General features: G+C 42.4%; 1 protein-coding gene across 4 annotated transcripts in view; it reads left to right on the forward strand.

The window, feature by feature from the left end:
• kirrel3a (kirre like nephrin family adhesion molecule 3a) overlaps positions 1-24538 on the forward strand; it is a 289865-nt gene that overhangs the window by 115805 nt on the left and 149522 nt on the right. For all 4 annotated transcript variants that reach the window (XM_055941855.1, XM_055941857.1, XM_055941856.1 and 1 more), the window contains exon 2: positions 21369-21518. In XM_055941855.1, coding sequence (XP_055797830.1) covers positions 21369-21518 — 150 coding nt within the window. The remainder of the gene's footprint in view (positions 1-21368; positions 21519-24538) is intronic.

Consider the following 24538-nt stretch of genomic DNA (forward strand, 5'->3'; position numbering starts at 1 on the left):
AATGTAAACTGTAGAAAAGTGAGACCGAGTTTGGAGGGGGGGGGGGGGGGGGGGGGTGTTGATGTACAGTATGTGATTACATCAGCCTGTATGTGTTTGTCACTACAATCTTTAAGTCACAGTTCTGTGACTTTAAGGCTAAAGGCCTGACATGGAGAAATACAGTATAATGAAAGTGTTTATTTTAGTCACTAAAAATGAGAGGTCATATAACATAAGGGAGGTCTTTGCAGCATTCCATTCCCCAACCTTCTTTTCTTCCATCACACCTTTGTGTTTGTGTTTTTGTGTGCAATCTCTTCATGGTTGGTGGAACAAGTAAATGGATTTAAAGAAACAAGTCATTGCACAGTGCCAAGTGGTTTCCTTGAATTTGAATGGATAGGTCCAGCCTTGATAATGGCGTAGAAAATTGTGAGTTTCAAATGCCTTTATTGTTGACAGTATTGTGCCTAACGCCACTCAGCTGAGATTAAACATGCACAGCTGCAGCTGTGGAACACTCAACCTCTATTCAACATGTAAAGTTGTGTCGGGAAAAAAAGAGGTAAGATTGTTGCTTTACATTTTTTATTTACATAGCCTCCAAAACCAGATACAGTTTGTATTCCAGCTTTTATGTTGACAATGTACAAGGATGAAGCTTAAACATTTACACTTGTGGGAATTGGCCTATCTAGATAGGGCTAAATTGAAATGTTTATTACAGAAGATATATGAAATGTATATGCATAAGCATGGCAGCAATTAAAACAATTTAGAGATTATGGGAACATTATTAGACCAAAGTGCATTTTACATTTACTGTACTTTTCGCAGCATTTGTTTAAAGAAATCTGAAAATATTCTGGATACATTCAGTAACATGATTAGAATATTCCTGGATAATGTGGGGTAGGTGCAACATAATACAACATAATGACAAGGGTTTGAGGGAGAGGACTAACTGGTGTGTCCAAGTGGCCACACACGTCTCCAAAGTGTGCACAGTTCCTAAGTACACTGAACAAAAATATAAACGCCACATGTGTTGGTCCCAAGTGTGGGTTCCATGTTTCATGAGCTAAAATAAAAAGTCTCAGACATTTTCCATATCCTTTCTAGCCCAGGGGTTCCGCTAGCGGAACACCCACAACATTCCGCTGAAAAAGCAGCGCGCCAAATTCAAAAATATTTTTGGGAAATATGTAACTTTCACACATTAACAAGTCCAATACAGCAAATGAAAGATAAACATCTTGTTAATCTACCCATCATGTCAGATTTTTTTTATGTTTTACAGCGAAAACACAACATATATTTATGTTAGATCACCACCAAATCCAAAAAACACAAAGCCATTTTTCCCAGCCAAAGATAGTCACACAAAAGCAGAAATAGAGATAAAATTAATCACTAACCTTTGATAATCTTCATCAGATGACACTCATAGGACATCATGTTACACAATACATTTATGCTTTGTTCGATAATGTGCATATTTATATCCAGAAATCTCGGTTTACATTGGCGCATGTTCAGAAATGCCTCCAAAATATCAGGAGTAATTACAGAGAGCCACGACAAATAACAGAAATACTCATCATAAACTTTGATGAAAGATACATGTTTTACATAGAATTAAAGATACACTGGTTCTTAATGCACCCGCTATGTCAGATTTAACTTTAGGAAAAAGCATACCATGCAATAATCTGAGACGGCGCTCAGAAATACACAACATTTCTCCACCATGTTGGAGTCAACAGAAATACGAAATGACATCATAAATATTCCCTTACCTTTGACGATCTTTCATCAGAATGCAGTGCCAGGAATCCTAGTTCCACAATAAATCGTTGTTTTGTTCAATAATGTCCATTACTAGTGTCCAATTAGCTACTTTTGCTAGCACTTTTAGTTCACATGTCCAAACGCTGGTGCCTGTCCAGGCGAACTCGGACGAAAACTTCAAAAAGTTATATTCCAGGTCGAATAAACTGGTCAAATTAAGTAGAGAATCACTTCAGGATGTTGTCCAATATATATCCAATAATATCCAATCCAATATGTCCAATATATATCCAATAACGTTCCAACCGGAGCATTTCTTCATGTCTGTATAAGTAATGGAACACATGGCCAAATCATGACTAGCGCGCCTGACTAGGAACTAGCATTCTGCCAGACAACTGACTCAAATAGCTGCCATCCGGCCCCACATCACACTAGAGGCTTCATTCCATGTTCTACAGACTGTTGACATCTAGTGGAAGGTGTAGGAAGTGCAAACAGATCCATATATTACAGGGAATTGAATAGGTGATGACTTTTACATCGACCATTCTCAGAATTCTCACTTCCTGTTTGGAAGTTTACCTGCCATATGAGTTCTGTTATACTCACAGACATAATTCAAACAGTTTTAGAAACTTCTGAGTGTTTTCTATCAAATAGTAATAATACTATGCATATATTAGCATCTGGGACAGAGTAGGAGGCAGTGAAAAGGCTGCCCCCTATCCCAAACAGGATATGCACAAAAAGCTAATTTCTCTCAAAATGTGTACATACATTTCTTTGCATCCCTTTTAGTGAGCATTTATCCATTGCCAAGATAATCCATCCACCTGACAGGTGTGGCTTATCAAGAAGCTGATTAAACAGCATGATGCACAGGTGCACCTTGTGCTGGGGGCAATAAAAGTCCACTTTAAAATGTCGGGTTTTGTCACACAACACAATGACACAGATGTCTCAAGGTTAGAGGGTGCGTGAAATTGGCATGCTGACTGCAGAAATGTCCACCAGAGCTGTTGCCAGATAAGTTCATGTTAATTTCTCTTCTATAAGCTGCCTCGAATGTCATTTTAGAGAATTTGGCAGTACGTCCAACCGGCTTCACAACTGCAGACCACGTGTAACCACGCCATCCCAGGACTGCCACATCAGGCTTCTTCACCTGCCCAGTCATGTGAAACCCATAGATTAGTGCCTAATTAATTAATTTAAATTGACTGATTTCCTTATATGAATTGTAACTCAGTCAACATTTTGAAATTGCGTTTATATTTTTGTTCAGCATAATTTCAAAGAAGAGTCTTCAACTATAAGGTGCTTTATTGCGCTCTCCTAGCTGTGCCATTGTGGAACTAGAGCAAGCACACTTGTAGATGTTTTGTTTGGAACATAACACTGCATTCCCGCCATCACACAATCACGGTTGTTGTTTACACAATTAAAAAATAGCTTTTTTAAAATCGTATTCTGGTTCAGGTGGGCATAATATGAAAGTGTGTTCTATTGCCAGCATGACTAGCTAAGTTATAAAATACACTCTTACACTGTTAGGCTTTCACAGGGCAATTCAGGGAAACCGATCGTAATTTTGTGTGCATACAGTGCATACAGGTGCATACAGGTGCATGTTCCGCAGTGAATTTTCTTCACAAAAGACAAACATAGGCTCATTCTGTTCACAACAGTCTAGGGTATGACGCCATTTCATCTTTTAACTGTACATCAAACATAGTGATCATAAACAGTGACACTGTATAGGCCTATGACATGAGTTTTAAGATATGTAAATATGAAGTGCACGTTTGGACTCAGGGGTGTTTGGCTTGCTTGTATGACATCAAAGCAGTATTTATTATAATCCTCAATGTGTCATCTTTCAAAATGCATAGAGTCCTCTTAATTTACAGCATTTCCCTCACTCAGACCAAAACAAAATAGCAAAATTTGTCCAATTAGCGGGAGGGATAGGTGCAACTTCTTGTCACGTGCAGTGCTCAAGTTCGGAACGGCTGTCTGTCAAAAGTACAGTGGATTTTAGCGCAGAGACAGCTCTGACATAATTTATAACATGTTACTTTACAACCACTGCATTACAATTTAGGAGCTTATCAGTGCCCAAATCTGCCATTTTCAACCTGTATATGGCTACGAGTGAAAAGAGGTAATTGTTAAGCAATATCAAGCTAACTTGGTGGGCTTCATGGTCAGAAAATATATTGTAATTGCCTGGTGAAGAGCACTTGCACTCTCAAAGGCAACACAAAATCCTGACATTCTGTGCATTACCAAACAAAAGAAGAAGCACAGTTAAACATGTCTTTCAACACACCTGGAATCTACTTGCACATGTTCTGTTATCTACTTTTCTAACGTTCAATATAACACGTAATCACGTGTATGCACACTTTTTTCAAGTGACTGGTCTGTGTAAAATACATCATTCCAGTAGGTGGAAAGCTTCCAGTTACATGAAGTATAGCCACAATGCTGTCTAGTTGCCGCCCGGCATCAGTCTTTAGCCCACACAGATAAGGTGTACAACTGTCGATAGACCACAAAATGTAATGTCCGGAACACATCCTTGTCTTGTTCTGGTAATATATTGTCCCTTGCCGTTGGTCAGCACCTTCACACAAACAAATTTTTCTGGGTGTGCGCCAGCTCATGTTTTTATTTTAATATATTGTCCCTCATCACAATTAGCTGTCCTTCATAGACTGTTATGTGTTCAAACTCGACACCGTTTCACACACAGATGCATATTTCACTTTCCAATGTCACAACATGACTTTTGAGGGTGCAGTGCTTTCGGTACAATACAGGTGCAAGTCATTGCCGTATTAAGATCGGACTTTGTAAAAGCAACTTACCCATATGAACGCCACCAGCGCAAAAAAACCCCACAACAACCATGGTTGGTGGCAGTTCTATCCCATTGATATCTGACTGTTGCTGTATACTATCTCTACATGTCTTCTATCTCCACATGGCCTCTATCTCTATATGGCTTCTACCTCTACATGGCCTCTATCTCTACATGGCTTCTACCTCTACATGGCCTCTATCTCTACATGGCTTCTACCTCTACATGGCCTCTATCTCCACATGGCTTCTATCTCCACATGGCCTCTATCTCCACATGGCTTCTACCTCTACATGGCCTCTATCTCTACATGGCCTCTATCTCTACATGTCTTCTATCTCTATATGGCTTCTACCTCTACATGGCCTCTATCTCTACATGGCTTCTACCTCTACATGGCCTCTATCTCCACATGGCCTCTATCTCTACATGTCTTCTATCTCTATATGGCTTCTACCTCTACATGGCATCTATCTCTACATGGCTTCTACCTCTACATGGCCTCTATCTCCACATGGCCTCTATCTCTACATGGCTTCTATCTCCACATGGCCTCTATCTCCACATGGCTTCTACCTCTACATGGCCTCTATCTCTACATGGCCTCTATCTCTACATGTCTTCTATCTCTATATGGCTTCTACCTCTACATGGCTTCTACCTCTACATGGCCTCTATCTCCACATGGCCTCTATCTCTACATGTCTTCTATCTCTATATGGCTTCTATCTCCACATGGCCTCTATCTCTACATGGCTTCTACCTCTACATGGCCTCTATCTCCACATGGCCTCTATCTCTACATGTCTTCCATCTCTACATGTCTTCTATCTCTACATGTCTTCTATCTCTATATGGCTTCTACCTCTACATGGCCTCTATCTCTACATGGCTTCTACCTCTACATGGCCTCTATCACCACATGACCTCTATCTCTATATGGCTTCTACCTCTGCATGTCTTCTATCTCCACATGGCCTCTATCTCTACATGTCTTCTATCTCTACATGTCTTCTATCTCTACATGTCTTCTATCTCTACATGTCTTCTATCTCTACATGTCTTCTATCTCTACATGGCCTCTATCTCTACATGTCTTCTATCTCTACATGGCCTCTATCTCCACATGGCTTCTATCTCCACATGGCCTCTATCTCTACATGGCCTCTATCTCTACATGTCTTCTATCTCTACATGTCCTCTATCTCTACATGGCCTCTATCTCCACATGGCCTCTATCTCTACATGTCTTCTATCTCTACATGGCCTCTATTTCCATATGGCCTCTATCTCTACATGGCTTCTATCTCCACATGGCCTCTATCTCCACATGGCCTCTATCTCCACATGGCCTCTATCTCTACATGTCTTCTATCTCTACATGTCTTCTATCGCTACATGTATACTATCTCTACATGTCTTCTATCTCTACATGGCTTCTATCTCTACATGGCCTCTATCTCCACATGGCCTCTATCTGTACATGGTCTCTATCTCTACATGAGAAGAACAATTTTCTCTCTCTCCCAGAGTTGGCTACTCCAGAGCACTAAATTTGATAACATCCCTTTTTGGTCCTCACCAAAGTGTCATTACCCATCAGTGTAACAGATAGGGCTGACTGGGTTCATTTTGCTCATGATTTCATCAAACCAATCAATATATTCTATGGTGTTATATCACCATGGCTAGATAATGGGTATTGGTTGAGTTTTACCATCATTCTGTACAAAGAGTGACTTATTTCAGCATCTTGCATCGCAGTAATGACCTAATCCTAAATCATTTTTCAAGACAGTTTTTTTCACCTTTATTATATTTTGCCTCTGAATAAGTGATTGATTATAATGAAATTGTTCATATTGACAAGAATCAATGTATCGTTACAGTCCAACTCAACCCTGGGATTTCTTTCCAGCCTTATTGTTCTTCACATCAAAAGCTGTGGTCAAACACAAGCAACATTGTTTATTGCATTTCTATTTTATAAAGAAGCTTTTAAAAAAGACAAATTCATATGTCAGATTGGTTTACAATAAACCGTAACTGTGAAACACGTCGTGCAATCCCCCCCTTTTTATTGGCTATTGTCATGTGCGCTTAGGGAGTGCTCAAGGTTGTTGTCCGTGGCTTTGTTCTTACACAAAGTAACTAATCTCCTTGAAGCAGAGGTGCCTTGTAATTGCTGTGGAGCGTTGTTCAGCAGAGATAATAAAATATCATAACAGAGAGTCGGACACACAGGTTTCTATGCTGATACAATGGCTTGGCCTTTTGCTGCATCTCAGGGGCAAGATTAGCTTCTCTACCCACATATCTTTTCACAATCAATCCCCCCACTACACACCTCCCTGCATACGATCTATCAATTACTTCTGGTTTTTCAGTTGTTAAAAGCTCAGTGTTGTTAAAGGCTAATGGAAATGGGCCTTAAGCACTTCTCTACTCTCTTTTTTCCATTCTACAAGGCATAATAAACCTTTTTGACTTCTTTAGAATTGAAGCCCCCCCCCCCCAGTTACTGTAGACCTATACAGTGTATGTGAAGCAACTGCAGTTTTGTTTAAAGTAAACAGTCATGTGGAAAACGCCCACACGCCTCATGTTGTTACAAGAGAAGGAAGAAAAGCGTGATCTTCATGAGCTTTTATGTTGGGTTTAGAGGAAGTGAAACTCTTATTTGATTGGCGCTGTTTGGATTTGTGTTTTCCATTTCAGCGATAATGGCCTAGGGCCGCATTTGAGCACCTTTTGTTCGTGCAGTGGGTGGAGGATCAATCCTAGAATCAAAGTTCTTCTAGCTCCATTTTCTCCTCTCTTACCCTCGACCCTAGTTGAAGCAGGAGAAGACACTTTATTTTCTGAAGCGGGAGCTGGGTAACTTGAAGAATTGAATGGAAGCCCAATTTTACCTTTTTTCTTCTTCTCCAAAACCAAACCTCTTATCTTCCAAGGTCTGTCTCCAACCTGACAAGTAACAATTTAATTTTTCACAGAGGACCCACGGGAGGCAACACATAATGTTTTTGTGTTTGTCACACTGTGGCACATTTCCATCTTTTATTTTAAAAAATACAGAAGATTAGAAGGAAAGACTGGCTGGTTTTTCAATCTTGAAAATTTTGTTTAGCATTTGGAAACACATTTGGTCAAATCCTCAGAAAACATTTCACAGTACTGTGGACTGTAGGTGGACCGTTACAATCCTCTGTAATAATTCCATTATACACGGTAGATTAATTCAAAGTTGTTGTTTTATTTTCTTGTTTTTTCTTCCTCTGATAGACTTTCATTTTCTCCTTCTGACAATAACAATACAAAGGGAACCCCGGAAGACAATGAAATGGAATCATTTTTGTCACGGCTGTTAACAATTTACATTGCACTGACAGGTACCAAACTGATGTAATATTACTTTCCAATCTTCGACTGTGACATTTTAGTGCTGTAGCCTAGCATACACTCAAAGCACTGTAGTCCCCACAAAGTTGACAGGGTACACAACCCCATATTTCACTCTCTCCTGTTTTAGTTTATGGACACCAGTGGCCACCTCTCCCTAGAGCAGTGTGAAGGGACTGCAGGGCTGTGACGGTAATGAGAATGAATGGTTCTCAGCACTCTGGCACTAAATCGCTGATGATGTTTATGGCACACATTTCCATCTTGCTGTGGCAAAACCTTTCACAGTCTTTTGTGACTATTAAGTAAAGCTGCCAAAATGTCCCTCTTCTCAGTGTTCTCAACAGGTAAGGGAATGAGGCACCACTCATAAGCCTAATTGCATTTCAATAAATCCACAGGCAAAAGGGAGAAATCGATCCCTGTAATACTGTGCATATTACATTGGCAAACACCTCTAGGAACGATGTGGTTGTGTTAGATGCTGGTTTAAATCTTGTATCATCTTGAGAGCTGATGTCATCAATTTTGTGAGGTTGGGTATTTGAACGAAATAAATTTTTACTATCATGTACTGTATGTACATTAATCTCAACCCTGTTACCTTATGTCAACCCTGTTACCTTATGTCAACCCTGTTGTACAACAAAGCTCTGTGACCCTGTCAAAACGGATTCTCTTCAGTAGCCTTGACTCAAGATGAGATTTGCAGACAAATTGAACTATCATCAACTAGACATGGCAGCAATGTATTGAGGTTTCCAACAGAGATTACTGTTTTGTGAATTCAGTTTAAGTTACTCTTGAGTAATTTCTGTATGTGTAGACTTCCGTATTGTCTTGAGTAAGTCATGGTACAAACAAAGTGATTACTCACTCTTGTATTTTGGCACATCTCCCAATTGTAAGTCTTCTAACGACTAAAACATTCTGTACTTCTGAGAACTTCAGTCTCCAACTAATGCAGAATGTTTGGCACAGGGACAATTGTTGCCTTTGTGCTGGAGGAGCTCATGTAATTTGGCATCCTGAATGTGAAGGGAAATGGAAAAGTTTTAGGCAAACAGAACATTTATGAGAAGTATCCTTGACAAAATATATGTATTTGTTTTGATTTGACCCAGAGTGTGTCCTCGCACACTGAGAAGCCGGCGATGTGATGATGAGATTCATTTGTTATATTCAGACTCCCATTAGAGCTATCCATGCTCTGCAGAATCCCTGTTGTGAGGCACCACTAGGAGTCCAGGGCTAGATTGAAGCATTACATTGCACCCCCACAGATCATGAGATTCCATTTGGTTTTAAATGCAATGTAAATGTGAACAGACTTTGCCCGTAAGTCTCTCTTGGGGCAGTGCTCTTTCTGAGGTTATCTTTGAGGTCTCCAACTGTCGATTCTGTTTGTTAAACTGTGTCAGACCAAGTAATTTTTCTGCATTTTGAGATGGCAGCCTTTTGACCTTGGTGAGAGTACTGGAAAATACATTTGCTGTGGAAAGTCAGCATGAATATTGTTAATGTCGCCAACAGTGGCAAATACAATACTTAACTGGACTGTTTATCATGAGTGGAAGTAAACAGTTTGTGCAGGCAGGTATATTTCCCTTATGCATACAGCACAGAGTAGAAATACTACTAATTCATACAGTATGCTGTCTATGAATCAGACATGCGCCTCAAAATAGTGAATCTCAAATGCATTTCCTTGATTTCTCGCATCCTCTCTCCTCGCCTCTTCCTCAAAACGTAATGGAGAGAATCCTAGATTTGTCCTTCAGACGATGTTCTCCAATGTACTTTGAAAAGGAGACAAGGAGAGATAATGAGAGTAAATGCAATTTATTAGTAGGAGAGGGGACAGAGGAGGCACATTGTCACATTCCTGACCTGTTGTCTGTTATTTTTGTATGTGTTTAGTTGGTCAGGGCGTGAGTTGGGGTGGGCATTCTATGTTTTGTGTTTCTATGTTTAGGTCATTGTTATTAACCTTATATGGTTCTCAATCAGAGACAGGTGTTAGACGTTTCCTCTGATTGGGAACCATATAAAGGTAGGGTGTTCACACTGTTTGTTTGTGGGTGGTTGTCTTCCGTGTCTGTATGTATGTTCGTACCACACGGGACTGTAGCGTTTTGTTTGTATTATATTACCTGTTCGTGCGTTCTTCGTGTTGTATGTAAGTTCTCTAATTCAGGTCTGTCTTCGTTCGTTTTTGTTATTTTGTATTTCCAAGTGTTGTTTCGTGTTCGTCTTCGCCGTTATATAAATTCAGTATGCTTTCAAAACCCACTGCGTGTTGGTCTGATCTCTACTCCTCCTCTTCGGACGAAGAGGAGGAGAACCAGCGTTACAGAACCACCCACCAACGAAGGATCAAGCAGCGGGTTAACGGACAGCAGCAGGTGTACAAGGAAGACTTGACATGGGAGGAAATCCTAGACGGAGAAGGACCCTGGGCAGAACCAGAGGAGTGTCGCCGCCCCAAAGCGGAGCTGGAGGCAGCGAAAGCGGAGAGGCGGCGATATGAGGAGGCAGCACGGAAACAAGGCTGGAAGCCCGCAAGTCAAACCCCAAAATTTCTTGGGGGGGGGGAGGGGGCCTCTCGGGGTATAGAGTTGGGTCAGTCAGGGGACTTGAGCCAACTCCTCCTGCTTTACATAAGGAGCCGGTGGGGGCGGATTTTGAGGTGAGTAACGCAGAGACAGGAGCTAATGGAGAAATTGAAGGAGAAAGATATGAGGGATGTACTGGTTTGGTGCATGAGGCACGGCATCCGTCCGAATGAACGTATTGGTGAGTTAATGTCACTGGGAACAGCTCTCCATACTCGTCCTGAGGTGCGTGCTAGCCGTCTGGTTAAGACAGTGCCTACACCACGCACCAAGCCTCCTGTGCGTCTCCAGAGTCCTGTGCGTCCTGTTACTGCTCCCCGCACTAGCCCTGAGATACGTGTTCCCAGCCCAATACCACCAGTGCTGGCACCACGCACCAAGCCTCATGTGCGTCTCCAGAGCCCTGTACGCACTGTTCCGTCTCCCCGTACTCGCCATGCTGGGCTTGCCCTCAGCCCGGTACCACCAGTGCCGGTATCATGCACCAGGCCTATAGTACGCCTTGAGAGTCCAGTGTGCCCTGTTGTTGTTCCCCGCACTAGCCTGACGGTGCGTGTCCTTAGCCCGGTGCCTCCAGTTCCGGCACCACGCACCAGGCCTACAGTGCGTCTCAGCCGGTCAGAGTCTGCCGTCTGCCCAACGGCGCCTGAACTGCCCGTCTGCCCAACGGCGCCTGAACTGCCCGTCTGCCCAACGGCGCCTGAACTGCCCGTCTGTCCAACGGCGCTTGAACTGCCCGTCTGCCCAACGGCGCCTGAACTGCCCGTCTGCCCAATGGCGCCTGAACTGCCCGTCTGCCCAACGGCGTCTGAACTGCCCGTCTGCCCAACGCCGTCTGACCTGTCCGTCTGCAAAAAGCCGCATGAACTGCCCGTCTGTACTGAGCCTTCAAAGCCGCCCGTCTGTACTGAGCCTGCAAAGCCGCCCGTCTGCCATGAGCCTTTAGAGCCGTCCGCCAGACAGGAGCCGCTAGAGCCTTCCGCCAGACTGGAGCCGCTAGAGCATTCCGCCAGACAGGAGCCGCTAGAGCCTTCCGCCAGACAGGATCAGCCAGAGCCTTCCGCTAGACAGGATCAGCCAGAGCCTTCTGCCAGACAGGATCAGCCAGAGCCTTCCGCCAGACAGGATCAGCCAGAGCCTTCCGCCAGACAGGATCAGCCAGAGCCTTCCGCCAGACAGGATCAGCCAGAGCCTTCCGCCAGACAGGATCAGCCAGAGCCTTTCGCCAGACAGGATCAGCCAGAGCCTTCCGCCAGACAGGATCAGCCAGATCAGTCAGCCAGCCATGAGCAGCCAGATCCGTCAGCCAGCCATGAGCAGCCATATCCGTCAGCCAGCCATGAGCAGCCAGATCCGTCAGGCAGCCATGAGCAGCCAGATCCGTCAGCCAGCCATGAGCAGCCAGATCCGTCAGCCAGCCATGAGCAGCCAGATCCGTCAGCCAGCCCTGAGCAGCCAGATCCGTCAGCCAGCCATGAGCAGCCAGATCCGTCAGCCAGCCATGAGCAGCCAGATCCGTCAGCCAGCCATGAGCAGCAAGATTCGTCAGCCAGCCATGAGCAGCAAGAGCCCGCCGGCCAGGATCCGCCAGAGCCCGCCGGCCAGGATCCGCCAGAGCCCGCCAGCCAGGATGCGCCAGAGTCGTCAGACAGTCAGGAGCTGCCCTCCAGTCATGAGCTGCCCTCCAGTCATGAGCTGCCCTCCAGTCATGAGCTGCCCTCCAGTCCGGAGCTGCCACCCAGTCCGGAGCTGCCACCCAGCCCGGAGCTGCCACCCAGCCCGGAGCTGCCACCCAGTCCGGAGCTGCCACCCAGCCCGGAGCTGCCACCCAGCCCGGAGCTGCCAGTAGTCCGGAGCTGCCTCTCTGTCCTGAGCTATCTCTCTGTCCTGAGTTACCTCTCTGTCCTGAGCTACCTCTCTGTCCTAAGCTACCTCTCTGTCCTGAGCTACCTCTCTGTCCTGAGCTACCTCTCTGTCCTGAGCTACCTCTCTGTCCTGAGTTATCTAGGGGGGACCGGTGTGAAGGTTCCTAGACCAGGGTTGGGGGCGAGGATCGCCACTCGGAGGACGCTAAGGAGGGGGACAAAGACAATAGTGGAGTGGTGTCCTCATCCTGCGCCGGAGCCGCCACCGCGGACAGATGCCCACCCAGACCCTCCCCTTGAGTTTTAGGGGTGCGCCCGGAGTTCGCACCTTGAGGGGGGGGGTTCTGTCACGTTCCTGACCTGTTGTCTGTTATTTTTGTATGTGTTTAGTTGGTCAGGGCGTGAGTTGGGGTGGGCATTCTATGTTTTGTGTTTCTATGTTTAGGTCATTGGTATTAGCCTTATATGGTTCTCAATCAGAGACAGGTGTTTGACTTTTCCTCTGATTGGGAACCATATAAAGGTAGGGTGTTCACACCCTTTGTGGGTGGTTGTCTTCCGTGTCTGTATGTATGTTCGTACCACACGGGACTGTAGCGTTTTGTTTGTACTATATTACCTGTTTGTGCGTTCTTCGTGTTGTATGTAAGTTCTCTAATTCAGGTCTGTCTTCGTTCGTTTTTGTTATTTTGTATTTCCAAGTGTTATTTATTTTATTTTATTTTTTATTTTATTTTTTATTTTTTTATTTATTTTTTTTTAGGGGAGGATCAGCTTAGTATTGCGGAAAGAATGTTGCTTCCAATGTAATTGTCTGCATCATTTCCATTCCCCCATATTTTTTTGGGTAAATATATATATCCATACACGTATGCATACATATACACATATATACATACACATACCTATATAGACATACATACTTTTTTAAAGAATATGCCTTTATTATTATTCCCCGCGACCCTACCACCAATCCCCCAATTGGAGTAAACTTATAAACACTTCTGCTTTTACCTTCAATTTCTACATCTTATACCTATCTTACAGACACAGTCCACTTTACAATAGTTCTCTCTTATTTGTTCTTAGTCCTTCCTCTATTTCTGTTGTCCATCCAATTTTATTTCCACTTGTAACTGTGCTATTTCACAAAAGCTCCGCACCTATACACATTTCACAGATCCCGTATGCCCTATATTGTTTATCTTGTTATTAGTCCCACCCTTCAGGTCCACCCAACCCCTCCCATCTATCTTCCAACATCATCCATTTCGGATTTCTATTTGCCATACATTTCTCAACTGTGCTGTGATGCTTCACAAAAGACCTGAACCTTCCTATTCTCATAGCTTCTACAGATTGTAAATTAAAAATAAACATCTTTGCCAAAATAATTATTATATTATTGATTGATTGACTATGGCTTTTCAAATCCCCCAGTATTGCTATCTGTAGCGTTAGTTTTAGGCAAATGTTGCAATTCTTCAGCCATTCCTGGACCTGTGACCAAAAACGAGCTACATATGGACAATACCAAAATAAATGATCTAATGACTCTGCCTCCTCACAACAGAATCTGCAGAGCTGGGAAGATTGTATACCCCATATATATAACATTCTATTAGTTGCAAGAATTTTGTACAGTAATTTTTATTGAAAAATTCGAAGTTTTGAATCCGGCGTTGTTTTGCGTATCAATTCATAAACCATGTGCCATGGAATGGGTACATCGAAAATCTCTTCCCAACTATTTTGCAATTTGTATGGCACAGCTGTTAGTTTTTTGGTCCTTAAATGAAATTGGTATATGTTTTTATTTATCACACTTTTCTTTAACCATTTTTGTTCTTTAATACAGGGCCGACATACAAGTTCCTTACTTTTTTCCCCTTCTACTTGCCTCTTCCATTTTTGTGGTAATGCTGCAATTAATTGGTTGTAATTTTGGGTAGAGCAGACATTTCCATATGTCTGTGTTAGCTGCATGTGTGACATTACTCCACCAGTCCTATTTATGATATCATTCACAAAAATTATACCTTTTTTAAACATTTCTTCGATAAATACCGTTTTTTTATCAATTACTATATTTGAATTTAACCACAATATTTGTTGTACTATTTGTTCCGTCCCTTCAGGTGGATTAAACTGAAATTGCAACCAACTTTCTAAGGCTTGTTTAAAGAATAAGGATATTTTGGAGATCATTTCCTTTTCAAACAACTGAAAATGAGCAGGTGTAATCTGAATAAAGGGAAAAAGGCCCTTCTTGAACATAGGATGAGACATTCGTACCAGTTTACTAGAGAACCAGTTTGGATTTAAGTATAACTTTTGTATGACCGATGCCTTTAGTGAGAGGTCTAATGCTTTAATATTTAATAATTTCTGCCCTCCGAATTCATATTCGCTATATAAACAGGCCCTTTTAATTTTATCTGGCTTGCCGTTCCAAATAAAATTGAATATTTTTTGTTCATATAATTTAAAAAACAGGTCACTAGGAGTAGGCAAAACCATAAGCAAATAGGTAAACTGTGATATGACTAAAGAGTTAATTAGGGTGATTTTTCCACAAATAGACAGGTATTTTCCTTTCCATGGTAGCAAGATCTTATCTATTTTTGCTAACTTTCTATAAAAATTTATTGGAGTGAGATCATTTCTTTCTTTTGGGATTTTTATACCGAGTATGTCCACATCTCCGTCAGACCATTTAATTGGTAAACTACATGGCAATATAAAATGTGTATTTTTTAGTGATCCAATACGTAATATGGTAAATTTATCATAATTTGGTTTTAATCCAGAGAGGATAGCAAAGGTATCTAGATCCTCTATGAGGCCCTGGAGAGACTCTAGTTGTGGTTTTAAAAGAAAACATGAATCATCAGCGTACAATGACACCTTAGTTTTTAAGCCATGGATTTCTAATCCTTTAATATTAATGTTTGATCTAATTTTAACAGCTAACATTTCGATGGCAATAATAAATAGATATGCCGATAGTGGACAACCTTGTTTTACTCCTCTAGATAGTTTAAAACTTTCTGAGATGTAGCCATTATTTACTATTTTACACCTAGGGTTACTATACATAATTTTAACCCATTTTATAAGAGATTCCCCAAAATTGAAATATTCTAGGCATTTATATATAAACTCCAGTCGTACTTTATCAAAAGCCTTTTCAAAATCAGCTATGAAAACCAGGCCTGGTGTCCCCGATATCTCATAGTGTTCTATTGTTTCCAGTACTTGCCTTATATTATCTCCAATGTATCGTCCATGTAAAAAACCTGTCTGATTAGGATGAATAATATCTGACAAAACTTTTTTTATTCTATGCGCCAAGCATTTTGCTAGGATTTTTGCATCACAACACTGAAGTGTAAGAGGTCTCCAATTTTTTAATTGGACTGGATCTTTATATATACCACTTGGGTCCTGTTTCAGTAATAACGATATCAGACCTTCTTGTTGTGTGTCTGATAATCTACCATTTATATAGGAGTGGTTAAAACAAGTTAATAATGGTCCTTTGAGTATATCAAAAAACGTTTTGTATACTTCCACTTGTATGCCATCCAGCCCTGGAGTTTTCCCATCTCCAAGTGTTGTTTCGTGTTCGTCTTCGTCGTTATATAAATTCAGTATGTTTTCAAAACCCGCTGCATGTTGGTCTGATCTCTACTCCTCCTCTTTGGATGAAGAGGAGGAGAACCAGCGTTACACACATTTTATGAATGGAATGGCGTAAAAACCCAAGAGTCAAACATATAGGTCCCCTACTCAAGTCAACAGCGGTTTCACCCACGGAACGTCCCAGTATTTTTTACTAATTGACACTGTCACCCTTTGCTTACCTGAAGATGATGTTGGCAGTGATTTCGGCAAGATATCAAGTCCTGTCTAAATCTGTGAAAGGCTGCTACCTGCCTGCATGAACGAAACAAATGTTCCCCTTACCAGCAATGCCTCATGTAACAGAATGTTGATTCCACTAATGGACTGAGAAAATGTTGGATTGTCTGGGGAGAAAGGCATCATGACTCATCAGCCTGATCGATATTCAACATGCCATCCATCTTTAAACTGTCTGGATCTGGACCATGGGATGACTGGTAGATAAATAATTTGTACATAAAATACTAAAATCCTGTTCACTTTTTACGTAAAGTAATAAGCACATATTACAACAGCTAGAGCACCTAATAACATCAGATATGAGATAGAAATACAGGTTGTAATAGAAACAATAGATACAAAGTAGACAACTTATGAGCTGTAACTGTCAAAATGGAGGCATAATAAGGAAGTCTGTAGACAAGACAAGACTATGTTTGCGTCTCAAATGGCACCCTATTCCCCTACAGAGCCCTATGGGTCTGATCAAAAGTAGTGCAGTACATAGAAAAATACGGTGCCATTTGGGACATATAATCCTCTCTACCACGCTAATATAGCACAGCAGTTCTTCTGTTTGCTGTGTCTGTTCTCTATGGAGATTCATCTAATCAATGGTTGGATGATGTTTATGAATAGCACATCTCATAAAGCTGCAGCTTATTGAATTAAAAGACGGAAATCGACCAAGTACGTCTCTAGAGAGAGCAGAAGTAAAGATTTGGTTTATGTCATCTGCTTTCCCCCTTTTTTTCGCATTATAGGAAATAAAGAGCCAAAAGATTTTCCTGTGTAAAATGTTTGGACACAGTGTACCGGAGATGTTAATATAGTAGAAACCCAATTCAGCAAGACCTTGAATATGTGTTATTTTCTTTAGTGAGACATTCAAGTTTTCCTCCTACAAAACTATATAAAAGCCGACTGTGTCCTGCACGTACCTTGTACCGAACCCTCCTCCGGAGAACCCTGTCTCACTATATTCATACCTTTTCAAGATGCGTTCTCTAAATGAGGTTTGCTGCTGTCAGCAATGCACCAGTCCGTACATCAGTGTTGATTCCACTCATGTACACACACACACACACACGCACGCACGCACACACACACACACACACACACACACACACACACACACACACACACACACACACACACACACACACACACACACACACACACACACACTCACACACACACACACACACACACACACACACACACACACACACACACACACACACACACACACACACACACACACACACACACACACACACACTCACACACACACACACACACACACACACACACACACACACACACGCATATGCACACACGCACACATGCACACACACACACACATGGGTGTGTGACTGTGTCGCTCAGACAGACACAGTGCTTGACCTATACTGCGTACATTACAGTAGATAACCACTGTGTGCTGCAAGAGAATCTATAGCCGGATATGTCTAATCATCTCTGCTGCCAGCAATAGAAAGACATTGCAGTCATTTGTTGCAATGAGGGTTGAGATGGGAATGAATGAGAATAAAGACAGATCAAGTTGAACAGCTACATGGGGTCATTTTTGATATGATGGTTGCTGTAATGCATTTGCGGTTAAAAGATAATTGTGATGTTAATAGAAATGCTCTCCTAATATCTGGTGTCATCATTACCGTACGTCAACATAAATGGCAGGCAATGAAAGTTGAGTGTGAAAATTGGTCGGAGTATTTATGAATGTGGGATGATGTGGCCGAATGCCAGCACCTTATCCTGTGCATTTTTTCGGTATGTGAGCCAATCCCCATTAATTCGACCATCCATGGACGCTATCTAACTAACACACCGCATAGTCACTTGTGCAATTGTCCATATTTGGACAGCCTCTGTCTCAGCAGGACTTTCAACTGTTTGATTAGTCTTTCTTCATCCTGTCCTTCATCTCTGTTCAGCCCGCTCAATTTATTTTTTGTTTATACCTTCACTAACAGCTACATGCCCTCTCCCTCTCCTTGCCCCATTTAACAGAAATGATTGGTAATTACCGTTTGTTTGTATTCTGTCCAGTTCTCTATTGAACATAGCTCAGTTAAGTCAATAGTTCATTGCTACATCATTAGCGCTTTATCTTTTGCTTTTCTGTAGTGGGGCATGGTCCACGGACTTGCTTCCATCCATAGCTTCTGTATGTGTATTTTCACTGGGCTTATGTGGCAACATTAGTATTAGGATTCATTGCTGCAATCAGGAAAAAAATATCTAATAAATGCTTCATCAATCTAACATCTACCCTGACAGTACCCCTTGGAAGCAGTGCTGTTGCTCACCAGGCTACCATGGCTCAGTTGGCAGGGCATTGCGCCTGCATTGCCAAGATTGTGGGTTTGATACTTGCTGTGGCCACCCATATGAAAATGTAAGTCGCTTTGGATAAGAGCGTCAGCTTTAACCCCCTGAGTTTGATGTCTGCGACCCGCTGAAATCAAATTAGCATAATAAAACAATCCCCATAAAATCTGTCAGTCTAAGACAGAGAACTGTTTGCATTGAATGCGTCTCAGTCCATCACATCCACCTACGTAACACGTAATACATCTAAGTTGAACGGTGACAGAGCTAGAACGGTGTTTGTCAGACCATGAGACATTCCGACAATTGGTCTTCTCACAAAATCGTCTGTAGCCTACAAATGATTATGACCCCTCTAGGGAAAGATGAGACTGTCATGAACACGACAATGTTCTCCGTTTTGACCCCCACAAGCATCTTGGGACTCATCTGAACTCTGTACAGCCAATCTGCCAACTTATTTATTTTAAAAAAAGATATGTTTTACTTTTTCTTCCCAATTTCGTGGTATCCAATGGGTAGTTACAGTCTTGTCTCATCACAGCAACTCCCGTATGGACTCGGGAGAGACGAAGATCGAAAGCCATGCGTCCTCCGAAACACAACCCAACCAAGCCCCACTACTTCTTGACACAATGTCCGCTTAACCCGGAAGCCAGCCACACCAATGTGTCGGAGGAAACACCGTACACCAGGCGACTGTGTCAGCATGCATGCACCGAGCCCGCCACAGGAGTCGCTAGAGCGCAATGGATCAAGGACATCCTTGCAGGCCAAACCCTCCCCTTACCCGGACGACGATGGGCTAATTGTGCGCTGCCCCATGGGTCTCCCGGTCGCAGCCAGCTGCGACTGATCCTGGACTCAAACCAGGATCTCTAATGGCACAGCTAGAACTGCGATGCAGTGCCTTAGACCACTGCGCCACTCGGGAGGACCGATCAGCCAACTTCTGTCTGTAGCGTACAAACAGTTTGGGCTACACACTAATATGACCCCTTTATGTAAAGGATGCCTATCGGCCTCACAAGACTCATCTGAATGTCCCCCGGTACCAGTCGAAAACATTTATGGAAGTACAAAACATGACCAAAAGTATGTGGATACCTGCTCTTTGAACATTTCATTCCAAAATCTAGGGCATTAATATGGAGTTGGTCTCCCATTTGCTAATATAACAGCCTCCACTCTTCTGGGAAGGCTTTCCACTAAAAGTTGTAACATTGCTGTGGGGACTTGCTTCCATTCAGCCACAAGAGCATTAGTGAGGTTGGGCACTGATGTTGGTCGATTAGGGCTGGCTCGCAGTTGGCGATCCAATTCATCCTAAAGGTGTTCAATGGTGTTGATATCAGGGCTCTGTGCAGGCCAATCAAGTTCTTCCACACCGATCTCGACAAACCATTTCTGTATTGATCTCGCTGAATCAGGAAAGGGCATTCCCCAAACTGTTGCCACAATGTTGGAAGCACAGTATTGTCTAGAATGTTGTTGTATGCTGTAGCATTAAGATTTCCCTTCACTGGAACTAAGGGTCCTAGCCCGAACCATGAACATCAGCCCCAGACCATTATTCCTCCTCCACCAAACTTTACAGTTGGCACTTTGCATTGGAGCAGGTAGCATTCTCCTGGTATCTGCCAAACCCAGATTCGTCAGTCGGACTGCCAGATGATGAAGCGTGATTTACGCATTTCCACTGATCCAGAGTCCAAAGGCTGCAAATTTTACACCACTCCAGCCAAAACTTGGCATTGAGCATGGTCATCTTAGGCTTGTGTGTGGCTGCTCAGCTATGGAAAAACATTTCCTGAAGCCACCAACGAACAGTTATTTTGCTGACGTTGCTTCCAGAAGCAGTTTGGAACTCAGTAGTGAGTGTTGCATATGAGAACAGATGATTTTTACGCTCTACGAGCTTCAGCACTCAGCAGTTCCGTTCTGAGAGATTGTGTGGCCTACCACTTTGTGGCTGAGCCGTTGTTGCTCCTAGACGTTTCCACTTCACAATAACAGCACTTACAGTTGACCGGGGCAGCTCTATCAGGGCAGAAATGTGGTCTTGTTGGAAAGGTGGCATCCTATGACAGTGCCACGTTGAAAGCCATTGAGCTCTTCAGTAAGGGTGTTCTACTGCCAATGTTTTTCTTTGGTGATTGCATGGCTCTGTGCTCAATTTAATACACCTGCCAGCAACGGGTGTGGCTGAAATAGCCAAATCCACTCATTTGAAGGGATGTCCATATATTGATTTGTCTTATATCTCTCAGATATATGATAAACACTTTTTAGGGGGGGGATATCTATTGTTCCATGTAGTGAGTCGGTTATTCAATGAGATAATAGTATTAAAGTCCAAACGTTTCCTCAAGTATTTGTTTTATATATTTTTTAGATACTTCAAGGGCTTAAAATTCAAAATCAAATTTTCCTTGCTATGACGTTCTTAAAACAATTCCATTTACCTTCTTAGACAGGACGTAGACTCTTGTGGTTTAATGGCGTATATCACTAAATGTGTGTTCAAAATTAAATGATATGGAAACTTTTTTGACATTATACCCTTTTTCTCTGTTTCAGGGGCCAGTGCGGTGTTTACCCAGCAGCCCACAGACCTGGTGGTGGTGGCGGGTCAGCCAGTGACCCTGCCCTGCTCCATCCCTGGGTACCACGGCATGGTGCTCTGGCTCCGAGATGGCATGGCCCTGGGAGTCAACAGGGACCTCTCAGGTAGGAAAGCCCCTTACTTATTATGGTATCACTTTACTTAGAATGGTGATGATGTGGCATTTATCAAGCTTTCAGAAACCCTTTATATCTATATCTAAAAGCGGTACCGGAGCGCCAAGTCTGGGACCTAAAGGCTCCTGAACAGCTTCTACCCCCAAGCCATAAGACTGCTGAACAGTTAATCAAATGGCTACCCTGACTACTTAAATTGACCCCCTTTTTATTTGCACTGACTCTCTTGCACTGGCTCTATGCACACTTACTGGACTCGACCCACACACTCACACATACTACACTGACTCTATGCACACTTACTGGACTCGACCCACACACTCACACATACTACACTGACTCTATGCACACTTACTGGACTCGACCCACACACTCACACATACTACACTGACTCTATGCACACTTACTGGACTCGACCCACACACTCACACATACTACACTGACTCTATGCACACTTACTGGACTCGACCCACACACTCACACATACTACACTGACTCTATGCACACTTACTGGACTCGACCCACACACTCACACATACTACACTGACTCTATGCACACTTACTGGACTCGACCCACACACTCACACATACTACACTGACACTCCAACTCACACATACACACACACTACATAAGCTCACACAGACATACACATGCATATTGACGCCACACACACACACACATACACACACACTACATAAGCTCACACAGACATACACATGCATATTGACGCCACACACACACACACACATACACACACACTACATAAGCTCACACAGACATACACATGCATATTGACGCCACACACACACACACATACACACACACACTACATAAGCTCACACAGACATACACATGCATATTGACGCCACACACACACACACGCACGCACGCACGCACGCACGCACGCACGCACACACACACACACACACACACACACACACACACACACACACACACACACACACACACACACACACACACACACACACACACACACACACACACACACACACACACACACACATAGACACACTTTCACACTCTTTCACATACGCTGCTGTTACTCTGTTTATTATCTAACCCAGTTGCCCTGTTACTTTTACCACCACCTACAGTGGTTCTTCCTTTAATAGTTGCATCATACCGCCAGTGGAGGCTGCTGAGGGGAGGACGACTCATAATAATGGCTTTCATAATGGAGTTAATGGAATGGTATCAAACATATGGTTTTCATAGGGTTGAAGCCTCTCCATTGACTCCATTTCAGACGTTATTATAAGCCATCCTCCCCTCAGCAGCCTCCACTGCATACCGCAGCTCAGCTTGCGGGGTGCTGCAGAATGGTATAGCATGTTGGGAGTGCACGACGTCATAGTATTTTACTGTCAGCCATTGTTGCCATTAATGCTATTTCGACCACCAGAGGGTGTCTTTGAGAAGCTAAGTTATTGAAATGACATGGAGCTGTAGGCCTAAGAGTCATGTTTACTGTAGCTGTTTTAGCGTAACTTACTTATAGGCAAAAAAGCCTACTTCAATATACAGTATATCAATCAATCATTCATTAATTTGTGCATGTCATCACACAGCAAACAAGCCATCCATGTCTTTAAATACAGTCAAGCATTTTAGTTATGAAACAAATTTAAAAAAGGGAGCCTTGCATAATTAAACAATGAATTAACCGCAACATGTCGGCTAAAGCGATTGAATTCATGAATGCATTTGACTGTTTTAAATATTGGCTGTATATTTTTTTGTTAGAACAGACTTTGTGGGATTAATTCTAATTTATTACTGTATTTATTGTATTTATTGTGCTGTTTATACTGTTAGAAATTTAGCTTAATTAAATTGATTAATATTATGGTGTTTCTATTCCAAGAAAAACTAAAATGCATTTTAGGCCTCAGGGTTTCCGTTAGGAATATATGGTGCTGTACAACGTGACCGGTTTGGAGTAGGCCTAGGCTACTAAGCGACTGGCAGGGAAGAGCAAAATAATCCTAACATTTCCACACCCTAATTGTAGGCTAACCAACACCCAAACAGAGATTCAGTGAAAATAAAAATGGTATTTATTTATCAAGAACAGTCTTCATGCTTGTCTCATAGCAGCGCGAAACGTTGCTGAAATAGTTGAATACACGCGGGTAGGCTATTGCTTCAAATACTATTATAACAATTGGATGACTTTGGGTGTTTCTACACCTGCATTGCTTGCTGTTTGGGGTTTCAGGCTGGGTTTCTGTACAGCCCTTTGAGATATCAGCTGATGTAAGAAGGGCTATATAAATACATTTTATTTAATTTTATTTGTTTCAGTAAGCAACAATTTGTTGCCTTCAATTGCATTAGCCTGCTTTATTCCAATATTTCTGTAATTCAGTGATATTTATTCCCATAGTAATGTATTACATTTACTTGTGGAATCCATCCAGATGTGGTTAGAAAACAGTGCATGTGGTGGGCTATGCAAAGAGATAGGTGAAGTGCCATGCCATTAATACTTTTAAAGTCCCTAAACTCGGCAAGAATCTATTGTCCTGCTGATAGCCCATCAAGGGTGAATGGATCTTTTTTGTTCCAATTTATTGAAAAGGCTGCTGAACCACACCTGGCCCACAGCGTTGTTGCATAAATACAGTACAGTGCACTTTCACTCCATTCTCCGCCTGACTCTCTACCAATGCCACCAGATTATTATTTATATTGTTGTTATCTATTCGGTAGCATTCCACATGTAAATGCAATAAATCAAACACATATTAAATAGCTCAGTCTAATCTTCTTCATCCTCATCATTCAGTTCATTCAAATTCAATTGTAAAAGATGTTGTCACTCCCGTTCAACAACTCCAAATCACTTTTGCATGTGCTCCAAAGGGATAACTTGAAATAACATGATATAGGTTCATTAAATAATCAAAAGGCAAAATGTAATTATTTATTAGCCTAGTGGATATACGTATTTTAGGCATATCATGTGAATTAGGCCTCATGTAAA

This window comes from Salvelinus fontinalis, chromosome 13 (assembly GCF_029448725.1).
Source record: "Salvelinus fontinalis isolate EN_2023a chromosome 13, ASM2944872v1, whole genome shotgun sequence".
Classification (NCBI taxonomy): Eukaryota; Metazoa; Chordata; class Actinopteri; order Salmoniformes; family Salmonidae; genus Salvelinus; species Salvelinus fontinalis.